This window comes from Salmo salar, chromosome ssa10 (assembly GCF_905237065.1).
Source record: "Salmo salar chromosome ssa10, Ssal_v3.1, whole genome shotgun sequence".
Lineage (NCBI taxonomy): Eukaryota > Metazoa > Chordata > Actinopteri > Salmoniformes > Salmonidae > Salmo > Salmo salar.
In genome coordinates this window covers 44062129-44075339 of record NC_059451.1, presented here as the reverse complement: position 1 = coordinate 44075339, position 13211 = coordinate 44062129, and the positions used below count along the sequence as shown (strand labels likewise).

The following is a 13211-nucleotide window of genomic DNA, read 5'->3' as shown; positions in this document are numbered from 1 at the left end:
CTATTTAGAGTAGTAAGCGCTTTCAAGATCAGTGCAACATTCTAGAATATTTGTAGTCCATGTGTAAGAACTCAAGGGGCTCTTTTTTGTGGTATTTTATGAGGATTCCTGGGGTTTCCTGGAGTCCACATAAAACATGACAAAACAGAACATGAAAAAACAGAACATGAATAAACAAGAACAACTCAAGCACAAAACGACATACATTTTAAAACGGCACACATAGTCGACATACAGTATAAATACAGTCACAGCTGTCTCAGTGTGTCTGTGTGTCACCTGGCCAGATATGTTTGCTGCATGTTTTTCTTTTTAAGTGAAAAAACAACTAATACGTATATATATTTTTGCCTTATTTGTTAATTTTTTCATCCAGGCTGTATAGCTTATATGCATATATTTGTTTTTGGTTAAAGATTGCAAGTAAAAAAAAAAAAGAGAAAATAAACTCTTATAGCCCTATTTGAGCAATTTTGGCATGCATAAATAATGTATGGAAGGCCCTCTAGTGTAATCTGTGCAACTGCGTTTCTAAAGAAATCAACCAGGATTTCCTCCCGGTGATGCAAGCCCCAGCGCGCCCAGTTTGGAACTGGTTCAACGCTGTGACTCACATTGAGTCGGTGGCTTCGTAGAGTAGGTTGTTAGGTAATACACCCAGAGACATGCAATCGAGGGACTGAGATTTGGGTGTCAAAAACAGACTTCACGCCTTTTTATAGGATAATTAATCTACATTGATGTTCAGGCTATGGATGAAATTCAGCAGGTTAGCGTTTTTCCTCATGAATCTTGCTCTGGAGGCAGCGCTGCATTTCCACGTCATTTCACCAACAAAAATGAAATATCATGACGTTGAATCAACGTGGGAAAATGGTTGGATTTGAAGAAGGCATCAACATAAGGGAATTTCGTAGGTTAAAAGGGGATTTTTAATCTAAATCCAATGACATGGTAAAATGTTTAGTTGATTTCACTTTTAATTCACTTTAGTTGACAACTCAACCAAATGTAAATCAAACCTAGATGTTGAACTGACATGTGGGTGGTCACCAGCTGACAGCCACAAAGTTATACAATCTGATTAGAAAGCTAACCCTAACCACACTGCTAACCCTAATGCCTAACCCTAACCTTAAATCAAGACCGAAAAGCACCTTTTTGTATTCATACATTTTTACAATATAGTACTTTTTTTTTTATTTGCAGCTGGCCTATCTAAGGGGAAAATCGCTCAGTTCTCCTCGTGGCAATATGTCAACCTGCTGAAATTCAATCGGTACTCAAAATGAGATGAGAGATTTGATTTGGCCACTGATCAATGTGAATACCCATGAGGTGCTTTATCAAATCTGGACCACATTTGTTTATCAAATCTTGATGGTTTTCCATTTGACTAGTGATTAACATTAATTTCTTTTCTGGTCATTTGAAATTTGTGATACGCCTACCACCATATGTTGTTATTGTCATTGGCAGAGTACAACTTGTTTTGATATGTGATCTAATGAATATGAGGCGTGTGTACCAGCACGGGCTGTGATGGAGAGGATTCACTTGTTTTTTTTTTCTCCATTTAGGGCCCGATCATGCCCAATGCTTCCTTCTCATCATTATACTGATAGCAGTTTGATAACACACACACACAGGTTGTTATATCACATTGAATAACACCTAGTTCAGTTGTTATTGCTCAGTGGCCTAACTCATCCCTATAGATTGTCTAGGACTAGGTCTCTCAGCTGCAGTTGGCCACTTGGCTGAGTAGCTGTCATCCATGGTACTTTATTGTAACCTGGGATGTTATTGTTTTGAACAAGAGAACCAATGAATTAATGGATGCAGTCATTGATCTGTATTTATGTTTGGAGTAATGCATGCAAAGGGTAAGATATTGATGTTTGGTGTGGGAATCAAGTTCCCAGACTAGGTAAAAACACTTTCTCATTACTGAGTGAGTCAAATAGGGCAGCAGGTAGCCTAGCGGTTAGAGCATTGGGCCAGTATCTGAAAGGTTGCTAGTTAGAATTATTCATGGCTCAGTCATGTCCACTGTAGCTCATTATAAACTCAGCTAAAAAAGAGATGTCCCTTTTTCAGGACCATGTCTTTTAGAGATAATTTGTAAAAATCCAAATAACTTCACAGATCTTCATTGTAAAGGGTTTAAATCGTTTCCCATGCTTGTTCAATGAACCATAAACAATTAATGAACATGCACCTGTGCCTACCAGCTTACAGATGGTAGGCACAGTTATAAAAACTTAGGACACTAAAGAGGCCTTTCTACTGACTCTGAAAAACACCTAAAGAAAGATGCCCAGGGTCCATGCTCATCTGCGTGAACTTGCCTTAGGAATACTGCATGAGGACTGCAGATGTGGCCAGGGCAATAAATTGCAATGTCCGTACTGTGAGACGCCTAAGACAGCGCTACATGGAGACAGGACAGACAGCTGATCGTCCTCGCAGTGGCAGACCATGTGTAACAACACCTGCACAGGATCAGTACATCTGAACATCACACCTGCAGGACAGGTACAGGATGGCAACAACAACTGCCCGAGTTACACCAGGAACGCACAATCCCTCCATCAGTGCTCACTGTCCGCAATAGGCTGAGAGGCTGGACTGAGGGCTTGTAGGCCTGTTGTAAGGCAGGTCCTCACCAGACATCACCGACAACAACGTTGCCTATGGGCACAAACCCACCGTCGTTGGACCAGACAGGACTGGCAAAAAGTGATCTTCACTAACGAGTCACGGTTTTGTCTCACCAGGGATGATGGTCAGAGTCACGTTTATCGTCAAAGGAATGAGCATTACACCGAGGCCTGTAGTCTGGAGCGGGATTGATTTGGACGTGGAGGGTCCGTCATGGTCTGGGGTGGTGTGTCACAGCATCATCGGACTGTGCTTGTTGTCATTGCAGGCAATCTCAACGCTGTGCGTTACAGGGAAGATATCCTCCTCCCTCATGTGGTACACTTCCTGCAGGCTCATCCTGACATGACCCTCCAGCATGACAATGCCACCAGCCATACTGCTTGTTCTGCGTGTGATTTCCTGCAAGACAGGAATGTCCGTGTTCTGCCATGGCCAGCGACGAGCCCGGATCTCAATCCCATTGAGCATGTCTGGGACCTGTTGGATCGGAGGGTGAGGGTTAGGGCCATTACCCCCCAGAAATGTCTGGGAAGTTGCAGGTGCCTTGGTGGAAGAGTGGGGTAATATCTCACAGCAAGAGCTGGCAAATTTGGTGCAGTCCATGAGGAGGAGATGCAGCTACTTAATGCAGCTGGTGGCCACACCAGATACTGACTGTTACTTTTGATTTTGACCCCCCCCCTTTGTTCAGGGACATATTATTCCATTTCTGATAGTCACATGTCTGTGGAACTTGTTCAGTTTGTCTCAGTTGTTGAGTCTTGTTTTGTTCATACAAATATTCACACATGTTAAGTTTACTGAAAATAAACGCAGTTGACAGTGAGAGAACGTTTCTTTTTTTGCTGAGTTTAGTAACATTGTTGCCTGTATTTTCACTGCCTTTTGAGGAACCATTTTAAAGTTATCATTACACTATTTGAGAAAAGTGTTTCTTATCTGCCTATCCCTCCCTTGTTTTCCAGGGTTGTTAGGTGCACCTGCACACAGCTGACCTCTGGTTTTGTCTATGGATGGAAGGGACTTTTAGCTGGTTAGGAGAACTTACGCAGCATGTTAACAGAATTTAATGTTGCAGGTTAGGAGAATTAGGTTAAGGTTAGGAAAAGGGTTAGGGTTAGCTAAAATGCTCTCCTAACCTGCTACGTAACTTCCATCCATAGCTGTGTAACACATAGTCACAACCAGGAATGCTGGTAATGGTGGCTTTCCCCTGCTCAGACGTTGCATGCATCAACCAATGGTTGCGTGCCACTTCATCGACAGTGTCATCGACTGACACATTGCTATAACATATGACGTGGTTAGCTGATAAAAGGGAGTTTTCAGACGTTATCGTGACTGTTGTATACATTCCACCTCAGGACAAGAAAAATAATGATCTGGCGCTTAACTGTACAAGGCCATAAACGAGCAAGAACCTACATCCAGAGGCTACTTTTCTGGTCGCCGGCAATTTTAATTCTACTAATTAAGGCACGTGATGCCGAACACAATCAACACGTCTCCAACACCACTAGAGGCGATTTTTAAACTCCTAGACCACTGTTATTCTACCCGCAAGCATACAAGGCCCTCCCTCGTCCGCCATTCGGCAAATCAGATCATTACTCCCTACTCCTGCTTGCTGTTTACAAGCATAAACTCAAACGGGAAGTACCCGTGACTTGCTCTGTTGAGAAATGAGAATCGGAGATTATGCCACGACTGCTTTTCTAGCGCTGATTGGAATATGTTTAGAGAGTCCGCTGATAACATTGGTGAGCTAAACACCTTCGTCACCGTCTTCATTAGAGAATGCGTCAGCGACGTTGTCCCTTTTGACTGGCACTAAGTATTCTTCTTGGCTGGAGCGGTATCAGTCGAATGGTATCAAATACATTCCCTCCGTTCTGACCGTTATTATGAGCCATCCTCCCCTCAGTAGCCTCCACTGATTTGTTATTGGTTACTGAATTGTTGGGTTTTGAATTTGCAAGAAAGGCAGTTCACTGTACTTGGCCATGTGACATTAACTTGAAACAATGATTACCTTCTTTATTCAATAAATCCTGTAGGCCTATTGAAAAGAATCTCCTGTGCCTACCTATAACCTCCCCCTTGGCCGTGAGACACAGTACCCTTCCACACTGGCATTAACAGAAACGTTATAAACTAAAATGGAAGATGCCTTTCCCTCAGACTATTGTTGTGGTAATCAATTGAAAACAAAGCAAATGTATTATTATTATCTGAGTGGCAGTGGCAGCAGGGACCTGTCTGTCGGTCAGCTAAGTAGAAATAGACTCTAGTCTTGTCGTTCTATTTCTATGCTGTCAGACACATCAAGGCCTTGTTTTCAATATATGCAAATTAGCTGCTACTTCAAGGAGAGATCGTTTATTAAAGAACGGACCAAAATTAAATTTTGTGATGGTCAGAAATCCTCCAGTGAAATCATTTAATCAAAGATCCAGGGAGTGAAAGGGAAATTAAATGCATTTCAAATAAAGTTTATTTGTCACGTGCGCCGAATACAATAGGTGTAGACCTTACAGTGAAATGCTTACTTACAGGCTCTAACCAATAGTGCGGAAAAAAAAGTGTAAGTAAAGAAATAAACAACAGTAAAAAGACATTTGAAAATAAGAGTAGCAAAGCTATATACAGACACCGGTTAGTCAGGCTTATTGAGGTAGTATGTAGATATGGTTAAAGTGACTATGCATATATGATGAACAGAGTAGCAGTAGCATAAAAAGAGGGGTTGGCGGGTGGTGGCACACAATGCAGATAGCCCGGTTAGCCAATGTGTGGGAGCAGTGGTTGGTCAGGCCAATTGAGGTAGTATGTACATGAATGTATCGTTAAAGTGACTATGCATATAAGATAAACAGAGAGTAGCAGGGGTGGCAGGGGGAGGGCACACAATGCAAATAGTCTGGGTAACCATTTGGTTACCTGTTCAGGAGTCTTATGGCTTGGGGATAAAAACTTTTGAGAAGCCTTTTTGTCCTAGACTTGGCACTCCGGTACCGCTTGCCATGTGGTAGTAGAGAGAACAGTCTATGACTGGGGTGGCTGGAGTCTTTGACAATTTTCAGGGCCTTCCTCTGACACCGCCTGGTGTAGAGGTCCTGGATGGCAGGCAGCTTAGCCCCAGTGATGTACTGGGTCGTACGCACTACCCTCTGTAGTGCCTTGCGGTCGGAGGCCGAGCAATTGCCGTACCAGGCAGTGATGCAACCGGTCAGGATGCTCTCGATGTTGCAGCTGTAGAACCTTTTGAGGATCTCAGGACCCATGCCAAATCTTTTTAGTTTCCTGAGGGGGAATAGGCTTTGTCGTGCCCTCTTCACGACTGTCTTGGTGTGTTTGGACCATTCTAATTTGTTGTTGATGAGGACACCAAGGAATTTGAGGCTCTCAACCTGCTCCACTACAGCCCCGTCGATGAGAATGGGGACGTGCTCGGTGCTCCTTTTCCTGTAGTCCACAATCATCTCCTTAGTCTTGGTTACGTTGAGGGATAGGTTGTTATTCTGGTACCACCCGGCCAGGTCTCTGACCTCCTCCCTATAGGCTGTCTCGTCGGTGATCAGGCCTACCACTGTTGTCGTCAGCAAACTTAATGATGGTGTTGGAGTCGTGCCTGGCCATGCAGTCGTGGGTGAACAGGGAGTACAGGAGGGGACTGGGCACGCACCCCTGGGGAGCTCCAGTGTTGAGGATCAGCGTGGCAGATGTGTTGCCACCTACCCTCACCACCTACGTATACCTACGTGTCAGAGCAATTTTGAAGAAATGGTCCCTGCTTGAATTTCATTTACCTTGGTAGTAGTCTCTTTTGATATACATTAACATTTAGTAGTGGGAGATTGGGTTCTGGATGGCGAGATGACTTGGGGAGCAGTTTCAATCATTTCTTCAGCGTAGAGATGAAACATATCTATAACATCTCTATCTACACTCTTAGAAAAAAGGGTTCCAAAACGGTTCTTCAGCTGTCCCAATAGGAAAAGCCTTTTTGATTCCAGGTAGAATCCTTTTGGGTTTCATGTAGAACCCTCTGTGGAAAGGGTTCTATGGAACTGAAGAGTTCTACCTGGAACCAAAAACAGTTCTTCATAGGGTTTGCCTATGGGGACAGCCGAAGAATTGTTTTCGGTTCTAGATGGCACCCCCCGCCCCCTTTGCCCTCAATTCGTTGGAGCATGGACTCTACAAGGTGTCGACACATTCCACAGGGATGTTGGCCCATGTTGACTCCAATGCTTCCAACAGTTGCGTCAAATTGGCCGTATGTCCTTTGAGTGGTGGGACCATTTGTCACGTCCTGACCAGTATAAGGGTTAATTATTATTATTGTACTTTGGTCAGGACGTGGCAGAGGGTATTTGTTTTATGTGGTTCGGGGTGGTGGTTGTTGTAGAAGGGCATTTGATTTATGTATTCCGGGGTTTTTGGGCACTGTGTCATATTCATGTATTTCTATGTTTTGTCTAGTGAATCTGTTTCTATGTTTAGTTAATTGGGGTTGGGACTCTCAATTGAAGGCAGGTGTTGTCTCTTTGCCTTTGATTGAGAGTCCTATATATTAGGGTGTGTTTGGGTTTGTATTTGGTGGGAGATTGTTTCTTGTTTTGCCTGTTTCTTGTTTAGCGTGTGTGAGCCTAACGAGACTGTTGTGTTGATCGTGAGTATTCATTATTTATTATTTTGGTGTTCTCTTTTGAGTTAAATAAACGTAAAGATGAGCATCCACATTCCTGCTGCATTTTGGTTCTCCTTTCCCGACGACAACCGTGACTGAATCTCCCACCACAAACGGACCAAGCAGCAGAAGAAGGAGCAACAGGTGGACTGGAAGGAGCAGAAGGAATTCGGTGAGGACCGGGAACGCTACCGGGGTACACGACTGGCGAGGAAACCAGAGAGGCAGCACCAAGAATTTTTTTGGGGGGGGCACATGGACAGATCGGCGGAGCCGAGGATGGAACCAGAGCTAGTCGGGGGAAAATGGGAGGTGAGAGAAACAGAGACTATAAAGGAGTTGATGGGTAATTGGAGGAGAAAAGGATGAGAGAGCTACTATGTTGTTGTTTTAGGCACGTCATTCGCCCTACAGAGCGTGTCCTAAGGTTGTCACCTGAAGTAGTGTTTATTAATGGTCCTGAGGTGCGTGCTAGCTGTCTGGTGAGGATAATACCAGCACCAGGCCTCCAGTTCGTCAGCCCAGTCCGACTCGTCCTGTTCCCGCTCCCCGCACTAGCCTGGAGGTGTGTGTTCCCAGTCTGGCACGTCCAGTACCAGCACCACGCACCAGGCTTCAAGTGCGTCGGCTCAGTCAGGAGTCGCCAGAGCGGCCCGTCAGTCAGGAGTCGCCAGAGCGGCCCGTCAGTCAGGAGTCGCCAGAGCGGCCCGTCTGCCCGGAGTCGCCAGAGCGGCCCGTCTGCCCGGAGCCGCCAGAGCGGCCCGTCTGCCCGGAGTCTGCCGATGACCCGAAACCAAGGGAGTCTAGCAGCAACCTGGAACTGAGTAAGCCTGACAATATAGAACTAATAATAATTAACCTTCTAATGATTGAGTCTGCCTACAGTGTGGAAAGGAGGAGGTCAGCCTACGATCCGGAACGAGGGATGTCTGCCTACGGCCCGAGGCTGATCGGGTTGGTCTGCATTTTGGAGGACATTAGGCCGGAGCCTGAACCACCACCTGCATAGGTGGGTTGGGGAGGGGGGGTGTAGCACAAGTACCGTCGGTGACGGCAGCCACCCTCCCTTCCCTCCCTTTAGTTTAGGGGGATTTTTTTGTTGTTGTTTTGGGTTTTGTTTATTTATGAGGTGCGTCCGGGGTCTGCACCTTTGGGGGGGGGTACTGTCACGTCCTGACCAGTATAAGGGTTAATTATTATTGTAGTTTGGTCAGGACGTGGCAGAGGGTATTTGTTTTGTGGTTCGGGGTGGTGGTTGTTGTAGAAGGGCATTTGATTTATGTTTTCCGGGGTTTTTGGGCGCTGTGTCATATTCATGTATTTCTATGTTTTGTCTAGTGAATCTGTTTCTATGTTTAGTTAATTGGGGTTGGGACTCTCAATTGAAGGCAGGTGTTGTCTCTTTGCCTTTGATTGAGAGTCCTATATATTAGGGTGTGTTTGGGTTTGTATTTGGTGGGAGATTGTTTCTTGTTTAGCGTGTTTCTTGTTTAGCGTGTGTGAGCCTAACGAGACTGTTGTGTTGATCCTTAGTATTCGTTATTTATTATTTTGGTGTTCTCTTTTGAGTTAAATAAACGTAAAGATGAGCATCCACATTCCTGCTGCATTTTGGTCCTCCTTTCCCGACGACAACCGTGACACCATTCTTGATGCACACGGGAAACTGTTGAGTGAAACTCAGCAGCATTGCCGTTCTTGACACAAACCAGTGAGCCTGGCACCTTCTACCATACCTCGCTCTAAGGCAATTAAATATTTTGTCCTGCCTATTCGCCCTGTGAATGGCACACATACACAATCCATGTATCAATTTTCTTAAAAATCCTTCTTTAACCTGTCTCCTCCACTTTGTCTACACTGATTTGAAGTGGATTTACCAAGGGACATCAATAAGGGATCATAGCTTTCACCTGGTCAGTCTGTCATGGAAAGAGCAGGTGTTCATAATGTTTTGTACACATTGTATATCTCTGCGTTGTGTTGTCTTCCTAACTGGTCCCTAAGGTTCTCTCTATCTCTGTTCCCTCCCCAGTGAGAGTAATCTCAATCCCAGTAGAGGCCATGCGCACCAACTCTAACTCATGAAGACAATGTAAGTATGATTGATGGTGGTGATCTTGAATATGAAATGGAATTAATGTGGCATGGGATTGAACTTTAGCATGTGGGATTTAAAACCCAGGCAGACAGGCACCATGTTTATACAGCATGTAATGTAGGTTAGTGTTATGTATTGTGTGTTCATGTTATTTACTGTACTGCCTATGTCGTCACAGGAGGGTTGGGTTTGGACTATATAGTGGTTTATGATATGAATGCTATAGTCATAATGAAAATTAAAGTGTGGATCGGGAAGGGAATTTTACTTTTTGAAAAATGACTCAGCAATTGTACATTCAGAAGCTGACAAACCTTCGTATAGCTGCAAGCTCGTAAAAAAGTACAGTATCATCCATTCTAATCTTGCATGAGGAAGTTTCTGCTGTGAAGAGATCAGTCAAGCCTGTGCCAGCAGATGAGCAGACAACACCCAGGCCATTACAGCAGAATACTGTGGTCATGGTGTGGTGACTATTACTAAGGCTCTGTTCTCCTGTCAAAGGAGTTTTCAGTGTTGGATTGAGTCAAGATTGCATAGACTGTCTATGTGTTTTACATATCTTTCTCTCTTTCTCTCTATCTATGTTTCTCACTCTTTACGGGTTCTCTCTTCATCTACCCGTACCTCTCTCTCGCTCCCTCTTTCGCTCTCTCCCTCCTTGCCTATCTTTCTCGATCTATGCAGGATCATGTCTGCAATGTTGACATTCCTGGTGCATATTCTCATCGTCTCCCACGGTGAGTTGAGTTCCTTCCCCATTAGTTCAGATTCTTCTATCTCACTGCATCCATCCACATTACCTCCCCTGAAACATTACCTCCCATGTGGTTCTGCCTGTAGTCACACAACTTCACTATCCCCAGGAAAGCTTTCCTTTAGACTAAAATAATGAATAGCAAACATTTCAGCAGCAATGCCACATGTAGTTACATCCGGCAGCTATTCTCTGGAACCTTCACGTGCCAGAACATACAGAACAGTACACTCATATGCATATATATGCATATATATAGAAACAAAGGTCATCTTCCCATACAATCACGCCCCTACTTACAATACAGTCCATTATTGCCTAAATAAAAAGGGCCATTGAGTGTTGCATTTCATTGGTGTGACACTGAGTGATCTAAATCGAAGTATGCCGGTCTCTGCAGTTAGCCGTCTTTGTAATGTTGGACATCATCCAATGTGTTTGGCAAGAATCCTTCTACCACACAAGTGAAACACAGAATAGATCGTTCAGCAGGGCATAATGTCTCCTGACCACAAAAATTGCCCATATTGAACTAAATAGACGCACAAAAATATATTTCCACCATGAAAAGTAGAAATGAAATTGGAACTGCACACATGATTGCTGCACCACATACCTTTTAATTCGGCTAGTTACACAACAAATTGATCCTAGAAGTGGATCTTTGTCAGGTAAAGTAGCAATCCTTTGTGTGTACATGTGGGCAAACGTGTTTGTGTTATTGAGAACAGTCCGTCTTTGAGAATCAGTATACAACTGATATCCCTTGTGTAATATCTATCCCAAGCCAGCATGCTATGGGGAGACTGGGAGGGTGGATGGGCGACTAATGGGTGGAATGAACTAGAGGTCGACCGATTAATCGTAATGGCCGATTAATTAGGGCCGATTTCAAGTTTTCATAACAATAGGAAGTCGGTATTTTTGGCCACCGATTTGCTCATTTTCCTTATTTATTTATTTATTTATTTTTATTATATTTTTTTGCACCTTTATTTAACTAGGCAAGTCAGATTAAGAACATACTCTTATTTTTAATGACGGCCTAGGAACGGGGGTTAACTGCCTTGTTCAGGGGGGATTCGGGGATTCGTTTTTGCAACCTTGACTACCTGTTACGCGAGGGCAGCAAGAAGCCAAGGTAAGTTGCTAGCTAACATTAAACTTATCTTATAAAAAAACGATCAATCTTAACATAATCACTAGTTAACTACACATGGTTGATGATATGACTAGTTTATCTAACGTGTCCTGCATATAATCAATGCGGTGCCTGTTAATTTCTCATCGAATCACAGCCTACTTCGACAAACGGGTGATTTAACAAGCGCATTTACGAAAAAAGCACTGTCGTTGCACCAATGTACCTAACCATAAACATCAATGCCTTTCTTTAAAATCAATACACAAGTATATATTTTTAAACCTGCATATTTAGTTAATATTGCCTGCTAACATGAAATTGTGTCACTGCTCTTGCGTTCATTGCCTGGCTCGTTGCGAACTAATTTGCCAGAATTTTACATAATTATGACATACCATTGAAGGTTGTGCAATGTAACAGGAATATTTAGATTTAGGGATGCCACCCGTTAGATAAAATACGGAACGGTTCCGTATTTCACTGAAAGAAAAAACGTTTTGTTTTCGAGATGATAGTTTCTGGATTCGACCATATTAATGACCTAAGGCTCGTATTTCTGTGTGTTTATTATATTATAATTAAGTCTATGATTTGATAGAGCAGTCTGACTGAGCGGTGGTAGGCACCAGCAGGCTCGTAAGCATTCATTCAAACAGCACTTTCGTGCGTTTTGCGAGCAGCTCTTCGCAATGCATTGTGCTGTTTATGACTTCAAGCCTGTCAACTCCCAAGATTAGGCGGTGTAACCGATGTGAAATGGCTAGCTTGTTAGCGGGTGCGCGCTAATAGCATTTTAAACGTCACTCGCTCTGAGACTTGGAGTAGTTGTTCCCCTTGCTCTACATGGGTAACGCTGCTTCGAGGGTGGCTGTTGTCGATGTGTTCCTGGTTCGAGCCCAGGTAGGAGCAAGGAGAGGGACGGAAGCTGTACTGTTACACTGGCAATACTAAAGTGCCTATAAGAACATCCAATAGTCAAAGGTATATGAAATACAAATCATATAGAGAGAAGTAGTCCTATAATTCCTATAATAACTACAACCTAAAACTTCTTACCTGGGAATATTGAAGACTCATGTTAAAAGGAACCACCAGCTTTCATATGTTCCCATGTTCTGAACAAGGCACTTAAACATTTTTACATTTTAGTCATTTAGCAGACGCTCTTAACCAGAGCGACTTACAGTAGTGAATGCATACATTTCATACATTTTTTTTTTTGTTCCGTACTGGTCCCCCATGGGAATTGAACCCTCAACCCTGGCGTTGCAAACACCATGCTCTACCAACTGAGCCACATGGGACTAAACGTTAGATATCTTACATGGCACATATTGCACTTTTACTTTCTTCTCCAACACTTTGTTTTTGCATTATTTCAACCAAATTGAACATGTTTCATTATTTATTTGAGGCTAAATAGATTTTATTGATGTATTATATTAAGTTAAAATAAGTGTTCATTCAGTATTGTTGTAATTGTCATTATTACCAACAAAAAAAAACGGCCGAGTAATCGGTATCGGCTTTTTTTGTCCTCCAATAAACGGTATCGGCATTCAAAAATCATAATCGGTCGACCTCTAGAAGGAACCATAGTCTTGTCAGTCACATTGTTTTACCTGGTTGACAAAGAAGCATGTACAGTATGTATCCTTGAGCTGGTAGAAATCCTCTGGTATAGGCTGAGGTTACCAGAGTTCATTTTAGTAAAGGTCTCTGAACAATAGTGTAGCCTTTTTCTAATACTTTTACCAACTTCATGAACATATCTTCATAATTCGGTCTGAAATTAATGTATTAGGAATTCATATCAATGTCTTTGAATACCATGCTGAGAATCATACCC

General features: G+C 43.2%; 1 protein-coding gene across 2 annotated transcripts in view; it reads left to right on the top strand.

Annotated features, from left to right (window-relative positions):
• Positions 1-13211, top strand: part of lepr (leptin receptor) — a 115905-nt gene that overhangs the window by 51622 nt on the left and 51072 nt on the right. For both annotated transcript variants that reach the window (XM_014123299.2, NM_001164765.1), the window contains 2 exon segments: positions 9396-9455; positions 10149-10201. In XM_014123299.2, the coding sequence (XP_013978774.1) occupies positions 9445-9455; positions 10149-10201 (64 nt within the window). In that variant the 5' untranslated portion in view covers positions 9396-9444.